Below are 18,721 nucleotides of genomic sequence, written 5' to 3' on the forward strand. Positions count from 1 at the left end.
ATCCCCCGCTGGGACAAAGCAAGCCTTTCCATGGGGCAGCTCCGACCAGCACGCTGATGACAAAAGCTACTGTGTTTTGTGCACGTGTGTTTGTGTGTCTGGCCCCAGCAGCTGGCCCCCCACGAGGCGCAGGAGCAGCAGGAGCTGAGGGCTTGCCTGCGTTGGCGTCGCCTGCAGGACGAGATGCAGAACTCCCCTGAAGAGATGCAGGTGTTAAGGTGAGGCACCCTCATGATCCTACTACCTTCTTGCTCCTCCTCTTCCTCTTTCAGGACACATCCAGGCCATCTGATTAAACGTGCAGTGTTTCCTTTTTAAATGACACCGGGCTGGGCTGCTCATCCTCCCAGGGATGTGATTATGTTTTAAGTCAGGGTGTTTCAGTTTGTCTTCTGACATTTTCCTGGTGTTCCTATTCAGGAAAAAAACTAGCACGAGTCCACTTCCAGGACCAAATTCTTCGTTTGAAGTTCTAATAGTCACTTTATGTGGTGGCTGCAGACATGGAGAAGGTTGGGGTTTGGCAGTCTGGCCAATGGTAACCCTTTAAAGCCAAAGGGAAAAAAATCTTTAGGAAAATATTGATTCCAAAGCATTTAGTAGTAACAGATGTAAGTGTCAATGGGGCCTTTTGTTTCCATGTAGCCCAGCAGGAAGCCTCTGCTGCTTTCTCCATTGCAGTAGAGGATTCCGCTCCCAGCTACTGAGTTTTGTTTGCACACTGTGGCTTGTGCACTTGCAGAATTACTCCTTGCTGTTTTTCCATGTTTGCCCTCTGCTTTGGTCCATTTCTTCAGGACTCCAAAGTTGTTTATCTGAAACCTCATGCCTAGGCCCCAGGAGCAGTGCAGTTGCTGTGGCAACAGAAGCCTCCTGTTCTCCCCCTCCTGACTAGTCACTGTTTGGGATCTGCAGTCAGAAAGCTGGGAAGGGTGGGCCATCCAGGAGCTGCCCTCTTCTCACCCCATTTAGCTGGCCGGCCACCCTGAAGGCCGCCTACCTCCCTGAGCACAAGCCTGCCCTGGACATCTCTGCGGTGGCGGTTTGTTTTTAATAAAGACCCCATTCCCTGTGACCGCAACTGAAGCGCACCTTGAGGCTGCAGCCTGGCGAAATGCACCGAGCCAGGGACCCCAAGGCGGCAGGCAGGCAGGCCGTGCTCCCAAGCGGGCCACCCAGCCACGGCGCCGGAGGCCTGCACTGCGCCTCAGCTGGTGCTCCTGCACCCGCCCGCAGGACGACTAGCGCCACAGCCAGCCTCCCCAGAGCCCCTGCTCTCACGGAGCTCCCACTCAGCAGGGACACTGTTGCGTGCACGAGCTGCTCACAGGGGATGATTTCCAGACTGAGTGAAAGACTTGTAGTGAGGAGGCTGGGGGATGCCTTTCTGAGAATGAGCCCCTTGTATGCATAGCCTGGCAGAGGAGGGAACACGAAGGCCCTGAGGCAGGACAGGGTTTGGGGTGATTTAGGGACAGAAAGGAGGGATTTGTGGCTGGAAAGGGGACTGAGCGCAGAGCTTTGAGAGGCAGGCAGGAGCCAGGTCACAGGATCCTTACTCCAGGTTCTAGGGAAGCCATCAGCAGAGGAGGAGCAGGGTCTGGCGTTTTTACAGTGCACTCTGCTGCTGTGTGGAGAGGCCACAGACAGCAGACAGGAAGCGAGGCTGGAGTGTCTTCTCGGTAGTCCATGCAGGAGATCCTGGTGGTGGCAGTGACAGATGAAAGAAGCAAACCTACTTGAGATGTATTTTCTCTGGTCGACTGAATGTGGAGAAGAGGAAAATCAGCGAATCCAGAATGATTCATAGGTTTTTGAGTTAAGCGGTTGGGGTAGAGGGTGATGCCTTTTATTGAGATGGTAAAGACTGGGAAGAGCAGGCTTTGGAGGGAAAAATAAAGATTCCAGTTTTGCATGTGTTAAATTCGAGATGCAAAATAGATATTCAATATTAAGAACTCAATGGGTTCTGCAAATGAGGAGCTCAATGGAGAGAGTGTAACATTTAGTCTATAAAATCATTTAAAATTCTGAGCATAATGACATCACCAGGGAGAGAGGAAGATGAGCAGCCAACAAAGGATCCTGGGCAATCAGAGTGTGTGGAGAAAACCAGGCCACCGGAGGTCATGGGGCCAGGAGAGAAAGTGAGGCAAGGAGGTGGGGTGGCCGATGCTGGATGCTGCCAAGGGGTGTGTAAAGGGACAGAGAGAAGTGACCTTTGGGCGGGACCACAGGGAAGATGTTGGTGACCTGGACATTCGTGCATTTATGAGTAGTGTAGAAGGAAGCCAAATGGAAGTGGACGGAAGAGTGAACGGGAGGTCAGGAAGCAGAGCCATCGAGTGTGGACTATGTGGGAGAGGATATGCTGGTGAGGGAAGAAGTACTGGGGAGGTAGCAGAGGGAGCTGAGGGCCAGAGAGGGTTGCTTTAAGGTGGGGGACCCAGGAGCATGTTTATGTGCTACCTGTGTAACTGTGCAAATCCCTTCACTTCTCAAGGACTCAGTTTCTCCAACTATGTCATCTCCATTCTCCGTGTCTCTAAGTTCCCTTGATGCCTCTGGTTCTGCATGACCATAGTCATTTGGTGGGGGCTGGGGGCAACATAATAAATATTAGTTGGTGAAGTGTGTTTCCTGCTCATAAGCGAGTTAGACTGTAGCTGGGAAGTCAGTTCACACATGAGGAGAGACTCACCTCTGGCTTCCCTGGAGCTGTGGTCAACGCAGTCTCTGATGGCCAAGATCTTTTCTTTTGTGTGTGGAGTCGAGAGAAAGAATACGGTATTTTTAGACCTTTGTGCCGAAAGGCTTATATGGCATTTGTTTTTCTTTGTTTTAGTACTCAGAATTTGTGTTTGCCTACATTTAGGCTAATGGTGACATGACTGCACTTGAAAGACTTGTGTCGCACATCGTTATGGAAAGTGTTATCAGATGCACTTCCAATGAGCAGGAGTGTTTCTGAGCTGCCCCAAATTATATAGTCTAGGTTCACTTTACTCCCATCCCCTAGAATTCTCCCTTAAAAGGGTACAGAGAGCCTAGAAATTATTGAAAGTGAAAGAAAGAACCAGAGTTGTAAAGATTTGTTCTCAGTTTTAGATTTGTTGTAATATGCAAATGAGATAGTGGGAAAAAAGTCCCTCAAAACACTACAGTGATCAGAGATGCTATTTTTTTTTCTTTCAAGATATTCATGGTGTTGGAAGTGATGGACCACTTAGTTAAAAGTCTTGGTTTGTGTCAGGTTCCTCTGTGTGGGCAGATGCACACAGCATTCAAAGTGGTTGGACACTCCCTCCTTCCAAGAACACTTTCTTCTCTCAGCTTCCAAGTGTCAATCACACTCTCCTTGGCTTCCCACCACCTCACCAGCTGGTCCTTCCCCGCCTCTCTTGCTGACAATTTAACATCTTCACTTAAATGGTTCAAGGCTCAGAAAGACTGAATAACATGTCCAACATAGTGCAGCTGATAAACAGCAGAACAGGGTTTAAACCCAGGGATTCAATCTCTCCTCTTTTCCCTACACCATATCCCTTCCTTGAAGGAACTAGATAATAGCATTTAGTTGCATTTAAAGAAAATACTCCCCACTATCTTGAACTCTGAAAGGATAGACTTATGGGTCGGGGTGAGAAAGTATCCATGCATCAAGCATCTTTGTCTTTTAACACATGAAAGCATGTATCTTATTTCAAAAGATATTGGGGAAAAAAGAAAACTCGACATTCTGTTGTTTATAGATACTAGAGTATTAACAAAGTGGGAAGAGAAAAACTAAAATTTTGGCTCTAACTTATTAATTTCAGTAATTTACATGTAAGAACTGTTTTCTTTTTTGCCTTCCATATGTCCAGTGTTGAATGATGGGTCACATCAAATATGTCTTAGATGGACTTAGTTGTAAGTTTCATTTGTTTACAACAGTTTCTTGTGTTTTCCCAGCCTGCTCAGCCTTCAATGGCTGGGGAGCCTGTAATGGGGCTGCAGGCTCCTGAGGCATGGTGACCTGCTCAAAATGTTTCATAATGTCAAGGGTCACATGAGGGTCCATGTCAGGGTCACAGGGGCACAGGCCTTTTCTCATTCGTTAATTATTAAAGATATCTTTCCCACATAGGAGACCCTAGTGTCACTCCAGACTTTCCCTCACTGCCCCAGCAGCCCTGGGCAGAATTTTCCACCAGAATAAGTCTGATCTTGCTTTTTTTTTTTTTTTTTTTTCCCTCCTGGGTGGCTGGTGATTGAGGGATCCACACGCTTGACCTCTGTGTTATAACACCATGCTCTAACCAACTGAACTAGCCAGCCAGCCCAAGTCTGATCTAATTGTTGTCCCATTCTGTCCTGCTCGGCTTTCTCCTGCTGTCCACTCCCTGCCTGCAAGCCACCCCCTTGACCAGCGCAGCATTTGTGGCTCTTGCCAAAGAAGATGCTAAGGGGGTGCTGAAAGGCTCCTGCCTGTTGTCTCTAGGGTGCAGCCAGGTTCCCTAGCGTCCGTCCACGTGCTCTCGGGTAGCATGTTCTGACAGGCCCTGCGGGATGGAGAGCTGCAGTGGCAGGGTCAGAAGAAACCGCTGATGGTTTTTATTGTTTGTGATTTATTATCCCTTCCTCTTTTTTCTGGATTCATTGTTAAAATCAAGCTCATGCTGAGAAAAATGTTTAAATATACCATGGCAAGGACTCACTGACAAGCACGAGTCTGAAGTAGCACTTTCTCTTAGCTGCTGCCTACACAGCTGATAAAAGGCTTGATCAGTGCAGACATCCTCCCCTACCTTCCTCGTGAACACCCCCCCACAAAACATCCTGTAATAATAGGGGGAAAACCCCAAGTATGTAAATCTATCCATTGCCACGAGTGTTCTGTGAATGTGCATGGTGCCTAAGCACTGTACATTCCATTTAAAATAGTAAGACTTTATCTGATCTTTGACAAAGGCACCAAGCCTATTCACTGGGGAAGGGACTGCCTCTTCAGCAAATGGTGCTGGGATAACTGGATATCCATATGCAAGAGAATGAAACTAGATCCATACCTCTCACCATATACTAAAATTAACTCAAAATGGATTAAGGATTTAAATATACACCCTGAAATAATAAAACTTCTTAAAGAAAACATAGGAGAAACACTTCAGGAAATAGGACTGGACACAGACTTCATGAATACGACCCCAAAAGCACGGGCCACCAAAGGAAAAATAAACAAATGGGATTATATCAAACTAAAAAGCTTCTGCACAGCAAAAGAAACAATTAACAGAGTTAAAAGACAACCAACAGAGTGGGAGAAAATATTTGCGAAATATACATCTGACAAAGGATTAATATCCAGAATATATAAGGAACTCAAACAACTTTATAAGAAAAAAACAACCAACCCAATTAAAAAATGGGCAAAAGAGCTAAGTAGGCATTTCTCTAAGGAAGATATACAAATGGCCAACAGACATATGAAAAAATGCTCAACATCACTCAGCATCCGGGAAATGCAAATCAAAACCACACTGAGATACCATCTCACCCCAGTTAGGATGGCTAAAATCCAAAAGACCCTGAACGATAAATGCTGACAAGGTTGCAGAGAAAAAGGAACTCTCATACATTGTTGGTGGGACTGCAAAATGGTGCAGCCTCTATGGAAAATGGTATGGAGGTTCCTCAAACAATTGCAGGTAGATCTACCATACGACCCAGCTATCCCACTGCTGGGAATATACCCAGAGGAATGGAAATCATCAAGTCGAAAGTATACCTGTTCCCCAATGTTCATTGCAGCACTCTTTACAATAGCCAAGAGTTGGAACCAGCCCAAATGTCCATCATCGGATGAGTGGATACGGAAAATGTGGTACATCTACACAATGGAATACTACTCAGCTATAAAAACGAATGAAATACTGCCATTTGCAACAACATGGATGGACCTTGAGAGAATTATATTAAGTGAAACAAGTCAGGCACAGAAAGAGAAATACCACATGTTCTCACTTATTGGTGGGAGCTAAAAATTAATATATAAATTCACACACACACACACACAAAAACCGGGGGAGAGGGGGAGAAGATATAACAACCACAATTACTTGAAGTTGACACGACAAGCAAACGGGGGGACATTGTTGGGGGGGAGGGAGGAAAGAGAGGAGGGAGGGAGGTTTTGGTAAGGGGCAACAATAATCAACCACAATGTATATCGACAAAATAAAAGTTAAAAAAAAAATAGTAAGACTTTTTCAGTAAAAGTCTTCTATGTGTAAATCTTCTCTGTTATACTTGAAGTTTTCACTTCTGAAGTTTTTCTCAAAAGTTTTATTTCTAATCCGTGAAGAACATAGCAGTCTTTTCCCACCTATGTGGGACACACATTTGCAGTGACACAGGTACACCTCATGGAAAAGTTCCCTCCTTTGGGATTCTCATGTTGCCATTGGGCACCCACCTCTAGCCCAGAGACACAGTCCTGCTCCTCTGCCCTGAGGCTTGGGGGCTCCCGCAGGGGGCACGAATGAATCCGCTCACTCCTCCTTGGTTAGCTGCCTTCTCCCTTGCCTTGAGTGTTTATTCCAGACCTTCCCTGTTCTCCCTTCCTTCTCTTGCCTCCTGCTCCACTGGGGAAACTGAGGCCATCAGCCATGTTCTCCCTTTGACTCTGTAAATGCATTTACATCCACATCTACCCTGAACTCCCAAATGCCCGAGTGCCCATCTGTCCGTCTTACCACAGCTAAAAGTGAACTTCTAGTTCCATGGGTAGCATAAGAATAAGTGTGCCTTAACCCAGATCAGAAACCCTAACCCACTGTCTGCAACGGGGAAGGAAAGGGAGGATTCTGACATCCCGGAGAATGAAGCTGTCGTCACTTTGGACCATGGGCTGGGGTCCGTCCTACCCTATCAGAGAGGACACTGTTCCCTTGGGGGCTCCCACAGACATAACTGTGGTGACTCAGCCTAGAACACTGTCCAGTTATCTTAACTTGCCTGAGGAGCACTGTGGAGCCCTTCCTTTTGCAGAGTTAAGTGGGTGGGTCTTGTTGCTAACCAGGAAGGGCAGGCCTGCTCTGTAATCACCCTGATGGGAGCCAAATATTTTAATACAGCATTTGTACCTGAATTTAATTGACTACACTCTTATAATTTATATCATCTTATTTTTAAGTTTAAAGCCTACAGGCTTCAACCAATTTAAGGAACAGTCTGGGGATTAAAGAGGAAAGTCTTTGTTTCATTTGCTTTAGTGGGACAAGCTCCAAAAGTGCGTTGTCCTGAGGACCCTGCCCATCATACCAGCCACCAGTGTCCTCCTCTGCCAGGACTTTGCTCCATTGTCACCCTCTGTCCTGTCATTAACCCCTCCTTGTCTCCCGTTTCCCTCACCTTAACTGGTAACTATGCTCATATTTCTGCCATCCTGAATAATCTCCCCTTGGAATCTAAATCAAAACGCTGGTCTCCATTCCCACCCTCTCATGAGCTCCAGCTTCTGGAATCTGCTTTCTGCCCTCACCAGTCTAGGGAAACTTCTTCCCTACGGTCTCTGTGCCTTTATCATCACCAGGCTCTGTAAGCGTATTTCAGTTCTTATCTTTCTGAACTCCTTTGCATTGTTTGGTACCTTTGATAACTCCTCCCTTCTGGAAATGTCTGTCCCCTGACTTCCATGGCAGTCCTTCTCTGGTTCTCCTCGCCCTGCCTGCCGTTCCTCCTCATCTCCTTCACAGTCTTCTCTTCTCAGAGTTGGTGTTCCTCAGGGGCTGCACCCTCAGCTGCACAGCCCCACAACATGGTCTCCACAGCCCCTGTCCTAGGTGGGTTCCTCACAAGCAGACGCTGACACAAGGTTTATGTGAAAGAGACTTATTAGGAAGTGTTTCTAGGAGCGGCAAACGGAAGTGGAAGTGAGGAGAGAGGAGACCAAGCAAGTGCCCTGATATGGAGCCACATCACACAGGGTCACTCTGGAGGCAGTGCGGGCCACCCTGAGAGTTGTTCCCGTCAGGGCAAGGGACACGCAGAATGTTTACAGCCCCGCACTTGTCTAACCAGGTGGAAAGATGCACATCCCCAGGTACTTCCGGCTCTCTGTGTTCACAAGCAAAACAGGCCTAGGGAACAGAGATCATGCCAAGAGCTGGTGTGCACACAAGGGGTAAAAGGTCCCCAGGGGACACAGGTGGGGCGTGGGCACCGCTGGCATACCCTGTGTGAGCTGGAGGCTCCAAAGTCTCCACTGCTATCCCAGCACTCTCTTAAGAGATCAGATGTGAATGCTTAACTCCCCACTGACGTCTCTTCATGGTCACCCTGCAGGCGTCTGCGGTGCATCCCCTCCCCCCACCTTCATCTGCTCACTTCCTGTGGCACGCACGGGTCCACACACTCATGCAGGGTGGAAGCCTGTGCGGTCCACCTCTTCCCTGTCCTCCGCTCCTCTCTGGGAACCATCACTAACAACTGCCGATTTTACCTCACAGTTATTTCCTCAATCCAACCCTTCTTTGTCGCTTGCTTGCAACAATCCAACAGCCCCCAGATTGTTTTTCTACCTCTAGTCTTGCCTTTCCTTGTTGCCACTGGGGAGCTCTCCTGAAGACACCTTGTGATTCTGCCACTTTCTTGCTTAGAGCCCCAAAAGCTTCCCCTTGCCTCAGGAAAAACTTCAAGCTCCTTAACATGGCATGCAAGAACCTGCATGACACAACCTCTGTTTTTCCAGTTTCAGCTCTTGCCCGTCTTTGCTTTCCCTTCCACTCAGGCAGATAGCTCATAGGACTGCACTGTCTTAGCCAGCTCAGGCTGCTGTAACAGGATTCTAAAGACTGGGGCTTAAACAGCAGAAATGATTTTCTCACTGCTCTGGAGGCCGGAAGGCTGAGATGAAGATGTGGCCGTGCTGGGTTCTCCTGAGGCCGCTCTTCTTGGCTTGCAGGTGGCTGCCTGCTCAATGCATCCTCACTCACGGGGTCTTTCCTCTGTGTGCACATCCCTGGTGTTTCTCTGTGTGTCCTAATCTCCTCTTATAAGGACACCAGTCACATTGGATTAGGGCCACCCTGGCAGCCTCATTTTCACTTAACCACCCATTGACAGGCCCTGTCTCCAAATACAGTCACATTCTGAAATACTGGGAATTAGGGCTTCAACATAAAAATTATGGGGGGGACACAATTCAGCCCATATCTCCTACCATCCACCTGTTCTTTCTTACCACCATGCCTTTTTTTCAAGTTGTCTCTATTTAGAATACCCTTCTCTTGCTGCATAATTCCACATCATTATGACTCGGATATCATTGTCTTCCCAAAAAGTCCAGACCCTACCCTAAGATAAGCTAGTGTCCCTTCTCTGTACCCCCTAGACTATCATTGTATCCCCAGTCCTGATTTTACTACATTGTTTGATAATTATATTTAGGATGAGTCACATTAAACTGCCAATATTTGGCCATTTTTGACCTACAAAAATAGCAATTTCATGTGGTCCAACCTAACACATTTCTCTCTTCTGGCCCATTAGCCTTTTCTACCTAGGGACTGTGTCTTGTTTATCTCTGCGTACCACAGGGCTTGGTACTGAGTGGGTACTTGGCAGATGTTGAAGAATGAATGTTGTAGGCATGATATTTGTCCCTGAGGTTCTTTATGTATTGTTTGGAGAGTTGAAATTATTGGTGACAAGACAGTAGACAGGAAGATCCTAGGCTGTGTCCTCAGAGTCCTGAGAACTCAAGTTTGGTGCCGGTGGCTTGGGTGGAAAGGGCACGGAGGGGATGTGATGCCCGAGCTGGGGTGAGAGGAAAGGGCAGTGCGGAGTCTGCCAAGGAGGTGGAAGGAGAATTCATGGAGCAAAGGCTGGCAGGCACGGAAATGGGCTGACTGTGGACGTGGATGTCGAAGTGAGAACAGGCTTGATGGGGAGGAGAGCCACGTCAGGAACCTGTGAGACTGAAGGTGGGCCACGTGAGGACAGGCTAAGTCGTTGAGTTCCTCCGATGCTGGATTCGAGAGTTTGCGTGTGACTGGCTGGGCAGCAGGGAGCTGTTTTAAGTTCCAAGAATGACATAATGAAAACAGAGCTCTGGGAAGATTACCCGGCCTCTGGGACAACTCATGATCAAAGAGACGGAGTCTAGAAGCAGATGGGATTAGGCGGCTGCTTCAGGAATGCAGGCTGCATTCAGACGAGCTTGGTCGGCCTGAGGCTCTGACTGAGTGAGTCGCTCATTTGCAGCTCTTCAAAACCGAATGAAATGTCAGCCCAGCTTCCAAAAGGTTTCTAGTAATACAATGTAAAACTATCCCTGATTGCACGTAAGGATTGCCCCATTAAAGAAACTGGTTAAATCCACAGGCTTAATGAAATTTGTTATGACTTTGCAGAGGTTGAAAAGCAACAGTCTCTTTTCCTCCTTGGCCAAGGTCTGATCAAACCTGCGTCATTTTAGAGAGGTGTCTTCTGAGGATGAGGCCTGAGCTCTGCTACAGAGCTTGTCAGTCTTCAGGACTCAACCCAGTATGGTAGTGGGGAGTTTATAAAAGTAAACCTGGAAACTAAACTGCCTGGATGTGAGTCCTGACTCTATTGCTTGCTGTGTGGCCTTGAGACTCAACCACACTGAGCTTTAGTCTCCTCAGCTGTAAAACAGGGATAATAGCACAAGAGTTTCTAGCTTATACGTGGGTGTGAGGAGTAAACACAACGGATATGTGCAAGTGGTTTAGAATATGTATGTTAAGTTGAGTCATAGGAAATTGCCATTTTGGTGGATCTAGGGTGAGTATTGGCAATTTCTACAGTTCGAGTAACTGCTGAGCACATGTCAGATGCCATCATATGCCTCCTCGGGCACCTGGTAACTCTTTGTCAAACAGTGGCAAAGGGTGCAAGGGCGCAACCCACACAGCCAGCCCCACTCTCCCTCCGGCTTACTCTGGTTTCCTTGGCCTGCCCTATTCTCTCCTGTCCCTGAGTCTGTGGAGCTGGACCCCTCTCTTTTCTCATTGCTGCCCGCTTCCCCTGGGGACCACATAGGGTCTTCTGCTCCTGTCGTTTTACCAACTAGAGCCTGTAACACCTACCTCTTCTCCTGACAAACATAACTGTCTGGAAAGTTCAAAAGGAACTAAGAAGTTTAAAAAAAACTTTTTTAAAAAAGTGCAGTAATGCCTAGTTACAAATGAAAGGGATAGTATTAAAAGAAAAAAAACCCTGAAAGTTAAACAAACATGCTCAAACTAATAGCTTGAGGTAAGAACTGAATTGGCAGCACTTCTGAGACTGGTGAGATCCTCATTCCCTCCTGGAACCTATTCTGGTCAACCTCTCGTATAGTCCACCATGGTGTGCCCTCTGGCTCTGTTTTGTTAAGCTCCCCAGCCTCCGTTCATATGCTCACCACAGTCCTGAAGAGAAAAAAGTTCTTCCTCTGTGGCCTTCAAGAGCTCTTACCTGAGCTTCTGACCATGAGCACTTGCCTGTGCCTTTCCTAATGTTTCAACATCTATATCTTGGAATTCCTGCCCTACACCCTCCAACCCTCAGGCCCTTGAGATCCCTTCTACCCACTTCTCCCTGTCCAGTTTTCTTCATTAGAACCACATGCCCTAGCAAGCTAGCTGTGAAGAATGTTTCTACCCTTTCGTGATGGGAGTGTGCTTTACCTGTGCCAGCGTTTTCTGAAAAACTTAGGGCTCTCAGCCAGCCAAAACCAGACTCTGCCCTTTCCTGTTTCAAAGGCCGGTTCCAACCCCCCAAGCTGCCCACTCAGTTTCTGTTTCCTGTTGGAAGGATACCCTCAGCTCTCAGGTCTTTTAAAGAGCAAAGACAACAGACGTGTCCTGAATAATTGAACTCAAATAACCCTCTCTCTTCATTTTTCTAGACCATTCCCTTGTTACTCATCACTTAGGTATTTCTAAGGGAGGGATAGAATTTTCCATAGGCCCCTAATTACATACTTACAGAACGTAGTGTTTCATTTTTGCAGTAACATTTAGTAGGGTTTTTTAAAGTATAGGAAAACATAAAGTAGTAAGGCAGTTCATAATCACTGCTTCGTTAACCATGGTTCTTTTTTCCCCCAAAATAAAATTGCATAATAGGAAAACTCAAATAGTTTAGAAAAGTATAAAATTCCATTCCCACCACTGTAGTCCCTTACCCTAAGATGATCACTGCCAGCATTTTCTTGTGAATCCTCATAAAGTAAATTTCGTAAGTATGTGTGCATACTTGGGTATTACTGCCCTGTGTAGCACTGATTCATTGTAACACTATTTGCCTATGAGATATTTCCTAGAAGATAATTCATATACATGCATAGCTCTATAATAGTTCCCTATTATTTTGCTCATCCGGAAGGTATCTTATACACTCAGCCAGTCAGACGAGGCACTATGTACATTATATTCCTGGCTAATGAGTATTAGTTTCCCATTCAAAAAAACTCACATCCAGTGAGTGCTTTCTCATGTAATCCTAAATTGACTTTGTTCTATGAAGTATTTGTTTACTCCGTGTGCCTCATCTTTCTACCATTTAGTTTGTGCTTTGGCCAATAGTTTTGACCCAGAACAACCGACAAAAACTGTACAAGTATTCTACTGGACCTGCTGCAAAGACACAAAAGAATACCCTACTGGATGTTAAAATTCAGTCTTATAGGAGATCTTGCCCCTTTCAAGTCAATGGCAGAGGAAATAAAGAATAAGAAAGAATGACTGTACTTCTATTCAGCATTGTACCAGAGGTTCTAGCCAGGGCAGTTAGGAAGGAAAAGGAAAGGAAAGTCCTCCAGCTTGGACAGGAAGACATAAACTATCTCTATTTGTAGGTGACACAATCTCATATGTATAGAAAATCCTGAGGAATCCTCCAAAAAATTATTGGAGCTAATAAACAAGTTCAGTAAGATTGCAGGATACAAGACCAATGTGTAAAAATCAGTTGTGTTTCTATACACTAGCTATGGATAATCTGAAAATAAAATTTAAAAAAACATTCATTTACAGTAGCATCAAAGATGGTAAAGTATTTAGGAATAAATTTAACAAAAGATGTATAAAATTTTATATACCGGAAACTATAAAACACTGTTGAAAGAAATTAAAGACCTAAAAGGGAAAACATCTTATGTTGATGGAATAGAAAACTTACTATCGTTAAGATGGTGCTACTCTCCAAACAGATTATGGATCCAGTGTAATCTCTGTAAAAATCTCAGCTGTCTTTTTGCAGAAATGGACAAGCCGATTTAAAATTTCGTGTGGAAACACAAGGGACCCAGAATAGCCAAACAATTTTTAAAAAGAACAAAGTTGGAGAAGTCACACTTTTCAATTTCAAAACTTACTACAGAGCGACAGTAATGAAGACAGTGTGCATAAGGACAGACATAGATCAATGGAATAAAATTGATCCATTTTATTGAAATAAAAGGAATAAAAACCTAACATTTATGGTAATTGGTTTTGACAAGGATGCCAAAACCACTACCTGGGAGAAACAATAGCTTTTCAACAAATGGTGCAGGGACTACTACATATCCATGTGTGAAAGAATGAAATTAGACCCTCTGCTTCATGCCACATACAAAAACTAATTCAAAAATGGATCAAAGACTTAAGTGTAACAGCTAAAACTGTAAAACTAATAGAAAAAATATAAATGTAAATCTTTGTGATCTTGGACTAGACAACAGTTTCTTTGATATGACACCCAAGGCACAAGCAACCGAAGGGAAAAAATGGGTAAGTTGGACTTCATCAAAATTAAAAACCTTTCAGACTCCATTGGGAAAGTAAAAGAGACAACCCTACAGAATGGAGGATAATATTTGCAAATTATGTATCTGATATATAAAAAAACTTACAATTCAACAATAAAAAGACAAATAACCCAATTGAAAAATGGTCAAAAGACCTAAATAAACGTTTCTCCAAAAAAGTTATATAAATGCCCAATAAGCACATGAAAAGTTGCTTGACATTATTAGCCACAGGGAAATGCAAATCAAAACCAAAATGAGATATCACTTCACACCCACTAGGGTGGCAATAATGAAAAAGGCAGAGAAAAACAGGTATTAGTGAGGATTTGGAGGAATTGGAAACCTTGTACACTGTTGGTGGGAACGTAAAATGGTGCAGCTGCTTTGAAAACAGTCTCGTGGTTCCTCAAATGGTTAAACACAGTTACCATAGAGCCCTGCAATTCCGCTCCTAGGTGTATACACAGGAGAATAGAAAACACGAGTCCATGCAAAAACTTGTACACAGATGTTTATAGAAGCATTGTTTATAATAGCCAAAAAGCTGGAAACAATCCAGATGTCTATCAACAGATGACTGGATAAACAAAACATGTTGTATCCATACGATGGAATGTTAATCAGCCATAAAAAGATGTGATGTATTGATACATGCTACCAGTTGGATGAACCTTAAGAACATTGTGCTAAGTGAAAGAAGCTGTACACAAAAGGCCACATAGTGTATGATTCCATTTATACAAACTGCTAGAACTGGTAAATCCATAGAGAAAAGAAGTAGATTGATGGTTTTTAGGGGCTGGGGGGAGGAGGACAGGGAGTGACTGCCAGTGGGAATGGAGTTTCTTTCGGGTATGATGAAAATATTCTGGAATTAGGTATTTGGTGATGGTTGTGCAAACTTCTGAATATACCAAAAGCCACAATTAATGTGGTTAATTTTATGGTGAGTTTTATGTGAATTATATCTCATTTTTTTAAGAAAGAGAGATTGATGAAAATCATTGGATGTTCTCTGCCATTTTATAACGTCTCTGTAGCCCAGTGTGGTTGACCAGCAATTGTCTGAAGGAGAGATGGGAGAAGAAATTAGGGCAGGAGGCAACCAATGACTCAGGGGATTGTTTGAGACCCGAGGAGCAATTTCCTGTATTGGATGCCAGGACGACATCTCCATAGGGTCTGTGGCATAACCCCACGTAGTGATGATTCACTTCCAAGAAAGCATCCCTCAAGTCCAAGTATATCTGCATAAGTTTGTGTGTTAATTTCTTCCACCCCATGCTGTACCTTCCATTTTCCTCTTAATAAATAATATAATCCTGGCTAGTGTTTCGTCATCAACACATAGAGGTCTTTTTAAACTGCTGTGACTATTCCAGGATATGAATGTTCCATAACCGTCGAACGTTGTTAAAACCATTAGACATTTTGGTAGTTTCTAGTTTTTTCCTTTCAGAAACAATGCTGTGGTGAGTGGTCTTACATTTACTAATAGTGCACAGCATATAAGACCTAAACAGTGTACAGTGCCAGCAAGATGAAGAGAGCTGTTCTCCCACCTGCTCATCCTGTTGCACATCCTGGTGCGTGTAAGGCTGCAAACCAGGCAAGCCCTCCCCCGCTGCTGCCGCCCTCATGCCAAAGGCTGTACCGCCTTCCACCGAGGGGAAGAAGTCCTCCAGCTCCCACGGACCATCTGCTCCTTTTTGAGTCATAGAGCGAGGCAGTCCTTCCCATGATCTCAGCACACAGCACTGCACATGTCGCTGGTGTTCAAAACAGGCTCCAGTCTCTTGTAGAGTGAAGCGGTGTTTGTCTCATTTGCCTCTTTCCGGGATGAAGTCATGATTTTTTTTATGTAGCACCAAAAAAAAGTTTTCCATTTTTCTCTTCTTTCTACTTTTGCTTTCTGTAATTTTCAGGTTGTTTATATCCTTGTGTTCTGAATGTGTGTGGCGGACAGGCAGCCTACGTTACATTATGATCACCTTCGCCCTGAATAGAGTGAGAGGCCCCTTTCCACACAGCTTATGAGGATTCCAATTCAGTTATACTGCACGTCTCTGTCTTCCCCCTCCGCCAAAATATAACACTGTAAAAAGTGCAGTAAAGCCTTACGTTGCTTGGATCCCATACTCTTAATTCTATGCCCCAATAAACGTGGCTGTTTAATAGAATTACATTAGGGTTCCTCTAAATAATTCATACAGTTTTGCTTTTTTTTTTTTTTTTTTTAATCAAAATCACCCTCAATTCTGATTTAGCAAACCCAAGGCTATGTAGCAAGCAAATGGACTCTACTGGATGAATAACATTTTTCTTCCACATGCTGGAGCTTAAATATATTCCGGGCTATTTGATATCTTAAAATCATAGATATTAGAGTGGTTTTGCCTAACCTTCTGTATCCCTGACAGATGGCTACCCAGCTCCTACCTGAGAGTTCCCAAGATCCAGATCTTACCACTCTCGCAAACAGCAGGTTCCTTGTGGGAACAGCCTGTTCTTAGAATGGCCTTCCTTAGACTGGCCAGCATCTTCCTCTCATAACATCAGCCCAATATCATTTAATCCTCAAAATGGCCCTATGAGATAAGTAGTACAGTGGTGCCCCTTATCTGCGCGGGGTGCTTTCCAGAACACCCAGTGGATGCCTGAAAGCATGGATAGTCCCAAACCATACACGTACTATGTTTTTTCCTATACATACATACCTATGATCAAGTTTAATCTATAAATTAAGCACAGTAAGAGATTAATAACAATAACTAGTAATAATATAGAATCATTATAACAATATACTGTAATAAAAGTTGTGTGGTCTCTCTCAAAATATTTTTTGGAACAGGGTTGACTGTGGGACATTGAAATCGTGGTAAGCAAAACTGTGGATAAAGGGGGACTGCTATACCATAGTACTATCTTCCTGTCCATTTGACAGATGAGGAAACAGGTGCATAGAGATACTAAGCAGGTGGCCACGTTTCCACAGCTATTAAGTGGCAGCGCTGGGATGGAAGCAGAGCTGCGTCTGGCTGCAGAGCCCGGCTCTTGACCGCTGCGCTCCCCAGAGTCGAGCACCCCACGCCCCAGCAGTCCTTCCCAGTACATTCTCATTCCTGCTGCTGCAGCCCACCCTTGTACTTATGGTTCTGGAAGGCACATTAATCACCTCTTGCTGCATGTTGAATTTACAATTCAATCTACTAATAACAGGTAAACAGTTAATTTTAAAAACCTCTTTGTTGCTATTAAATATTGTTTTATTATTAATTGGACCCTCATTTCAGCCTGTGGTTGCTGTTCTTGACTGTGGAAGTTGTCTATTAGTCAACCAGCTACACTCCCAGCCTTGGCTCTTATGTAAATTTGTTAAGCCGATAAGATAAGTCGATAAGTCGTCTTTCCTTGGATACAGCCCTAACAACCTCCCTTCAGGTTGTAGCAAATAATTAGCCTTGGAGCTCTGTTTTTTAACCTTCTGTAAAGCCGTGAAACAGACACCTGTATGCACATCCTCACATGCTCACCGCCACATCCACTCTGCTGGCTCCTTGTGGAAGTCGGGATGCCACAGTGAATTTTTGGAAGTGGCCCCGGGATCCCATGCCAGCCCCTGTAGCTCATCATTTTCTTCTCTGAGTGCTCGCACACTCTCTGTTCAGTGACCTCCCAGTGATTTTCTGGAAGTGGCCCTCGGGATCCTGTGCTAGCTCCTGTAGCTCATCAGTTTCTCCTCTGAGTGCTCGCACACTCTCTGTTCAGTGACCTCACAGTGAATTTCTGGAAGTGGCCCTCGGGATCCCGTGCTAGCTCCTGTAGCTCATCATTTTCTTCTCTGAGTGCTCGCACACTCTCTGTTCAGTGACCTCCCAGTGATTTTCTGGAAGTGGCCCTCGGGATCCTGTGCTAGCTCCTGTAGCTCATCAGTTTCTCCTCTGAGTGCTCGCACACTCTCTGTTCAGTGACCTCACAGTGAATTTCTGGAAGTGGCCCTCGGGATCCCGTGCTAGCTCCTGTAGCTCATCAGTTTCTCCTCTGAGTGCTCGCACACTCTCTGTTCAGTGACCTCACAGTGATTTTCTGGAAGTGGCCCTCGGGATCCCGTGCTAGCTCCTGTAGCTCATCATTTTCTCCTCTGAGTGCTCACACACTCTCTGTTCAGTGACCTCACCACAGTTTTGCCTCCACTCCTCTTCTCCCCACTTCCTTTGCAAATCAGAATAGCATGTGTCTACCTCCAGCAGCCCCTTTCCCATTGTCTCCATGATTTGGTCCCCCTGGAGATCTGTGATCACAGGTGGAAACTTTCCAAGCTGTGGCCTGTCCCTTACCTGGGCCTGGAATGGGAATTCCTTTAAAGGAAGAAGCAGCCCGCTCACTGGCACCAAGCGATTCCTACATACCAGGGCTTGTTCCACCGTGTGTAACTTGAAAGTCATTCTCTGGGCAGGAAAGTGGAAGCAGAGTGCGAATCAAGTAGTCTGTTTTTCCTGTTACCTCTTGACACCTGTCTTCCTTGTGCTCCCAGCATCACTTCAGAAGCCCTTTTTGTTGTAGTGGGTATTCTTCATTTGCATCAGCTCTCTCCGAATTCTTGCTTTCCTAGCAACAATTTTATAGCTTCCTAGCTCTCCTGCGTTTAGTTTGGGTTTTTCCTTTCTCCGCCCCCCTTTCGTGTTTCGTGTTTCGTGCACGTCCTCTGAGAATCCACCCTTAGCAGAGACCTCCTGCGTGTCGCATGGGTTGAGGGGCTCTCCGTTTTCTTCATCGGGTTATGTGTCTCTTGCTGTGTTGAAGGTGGCTACTCAAGCCACTGCATTAATCTGTTCCTTGGTTTTTCTCCATTTAGGGTTTTGTTTGTAGGAGAAGAATTTATGATTTATGGCCATTAAAAACCTGAAGACATTTTTGGCTTCATATTGATTGCGT

The 18,721-nt window shown here is 45.1% G+C and overlaps 1 protein-coding gene across 3 annotated transcripts in view; it reads left to right on the forward strand.

Moving 5' to 3' along the window:
- AOPEP (aminopeptidase O (putative)) overlaps positions 1-18,721 on the forward strand; it is a 293,840-nt gene that overhangs the window by 153,552 nt on the left and 121,567 nt on the right. The window contains exon 6 of one of the 3 annotated variants that reach the window (XM_063110679.1): positions 112-218. The exons of the other annotated variants lie outside the window; for them this stretch is intronic. Coding sequence (XP_062966749.1) covers positions 112-218 — 107 coding nt within the window. The remainder of the gene's footprint in view (positions 1-111; positions 219-18,721) is intronic. 3 annotated transcript variants of the gene reach the window in all.

Source organism: Cynocephalus volans, chromosome 10, assembly GCF_027409185.1.
Source record: "Cynocephalus volans isolate mCynVol1 chromosome 10, mCynVol1.pri, whole genome shotgun sequence".
NCBI lineage: Eukaryota > Metazoa > Chordata > Mammalia > Dermoptera > Cynocephalidae > Cynocephalus > Cynocephalus volans.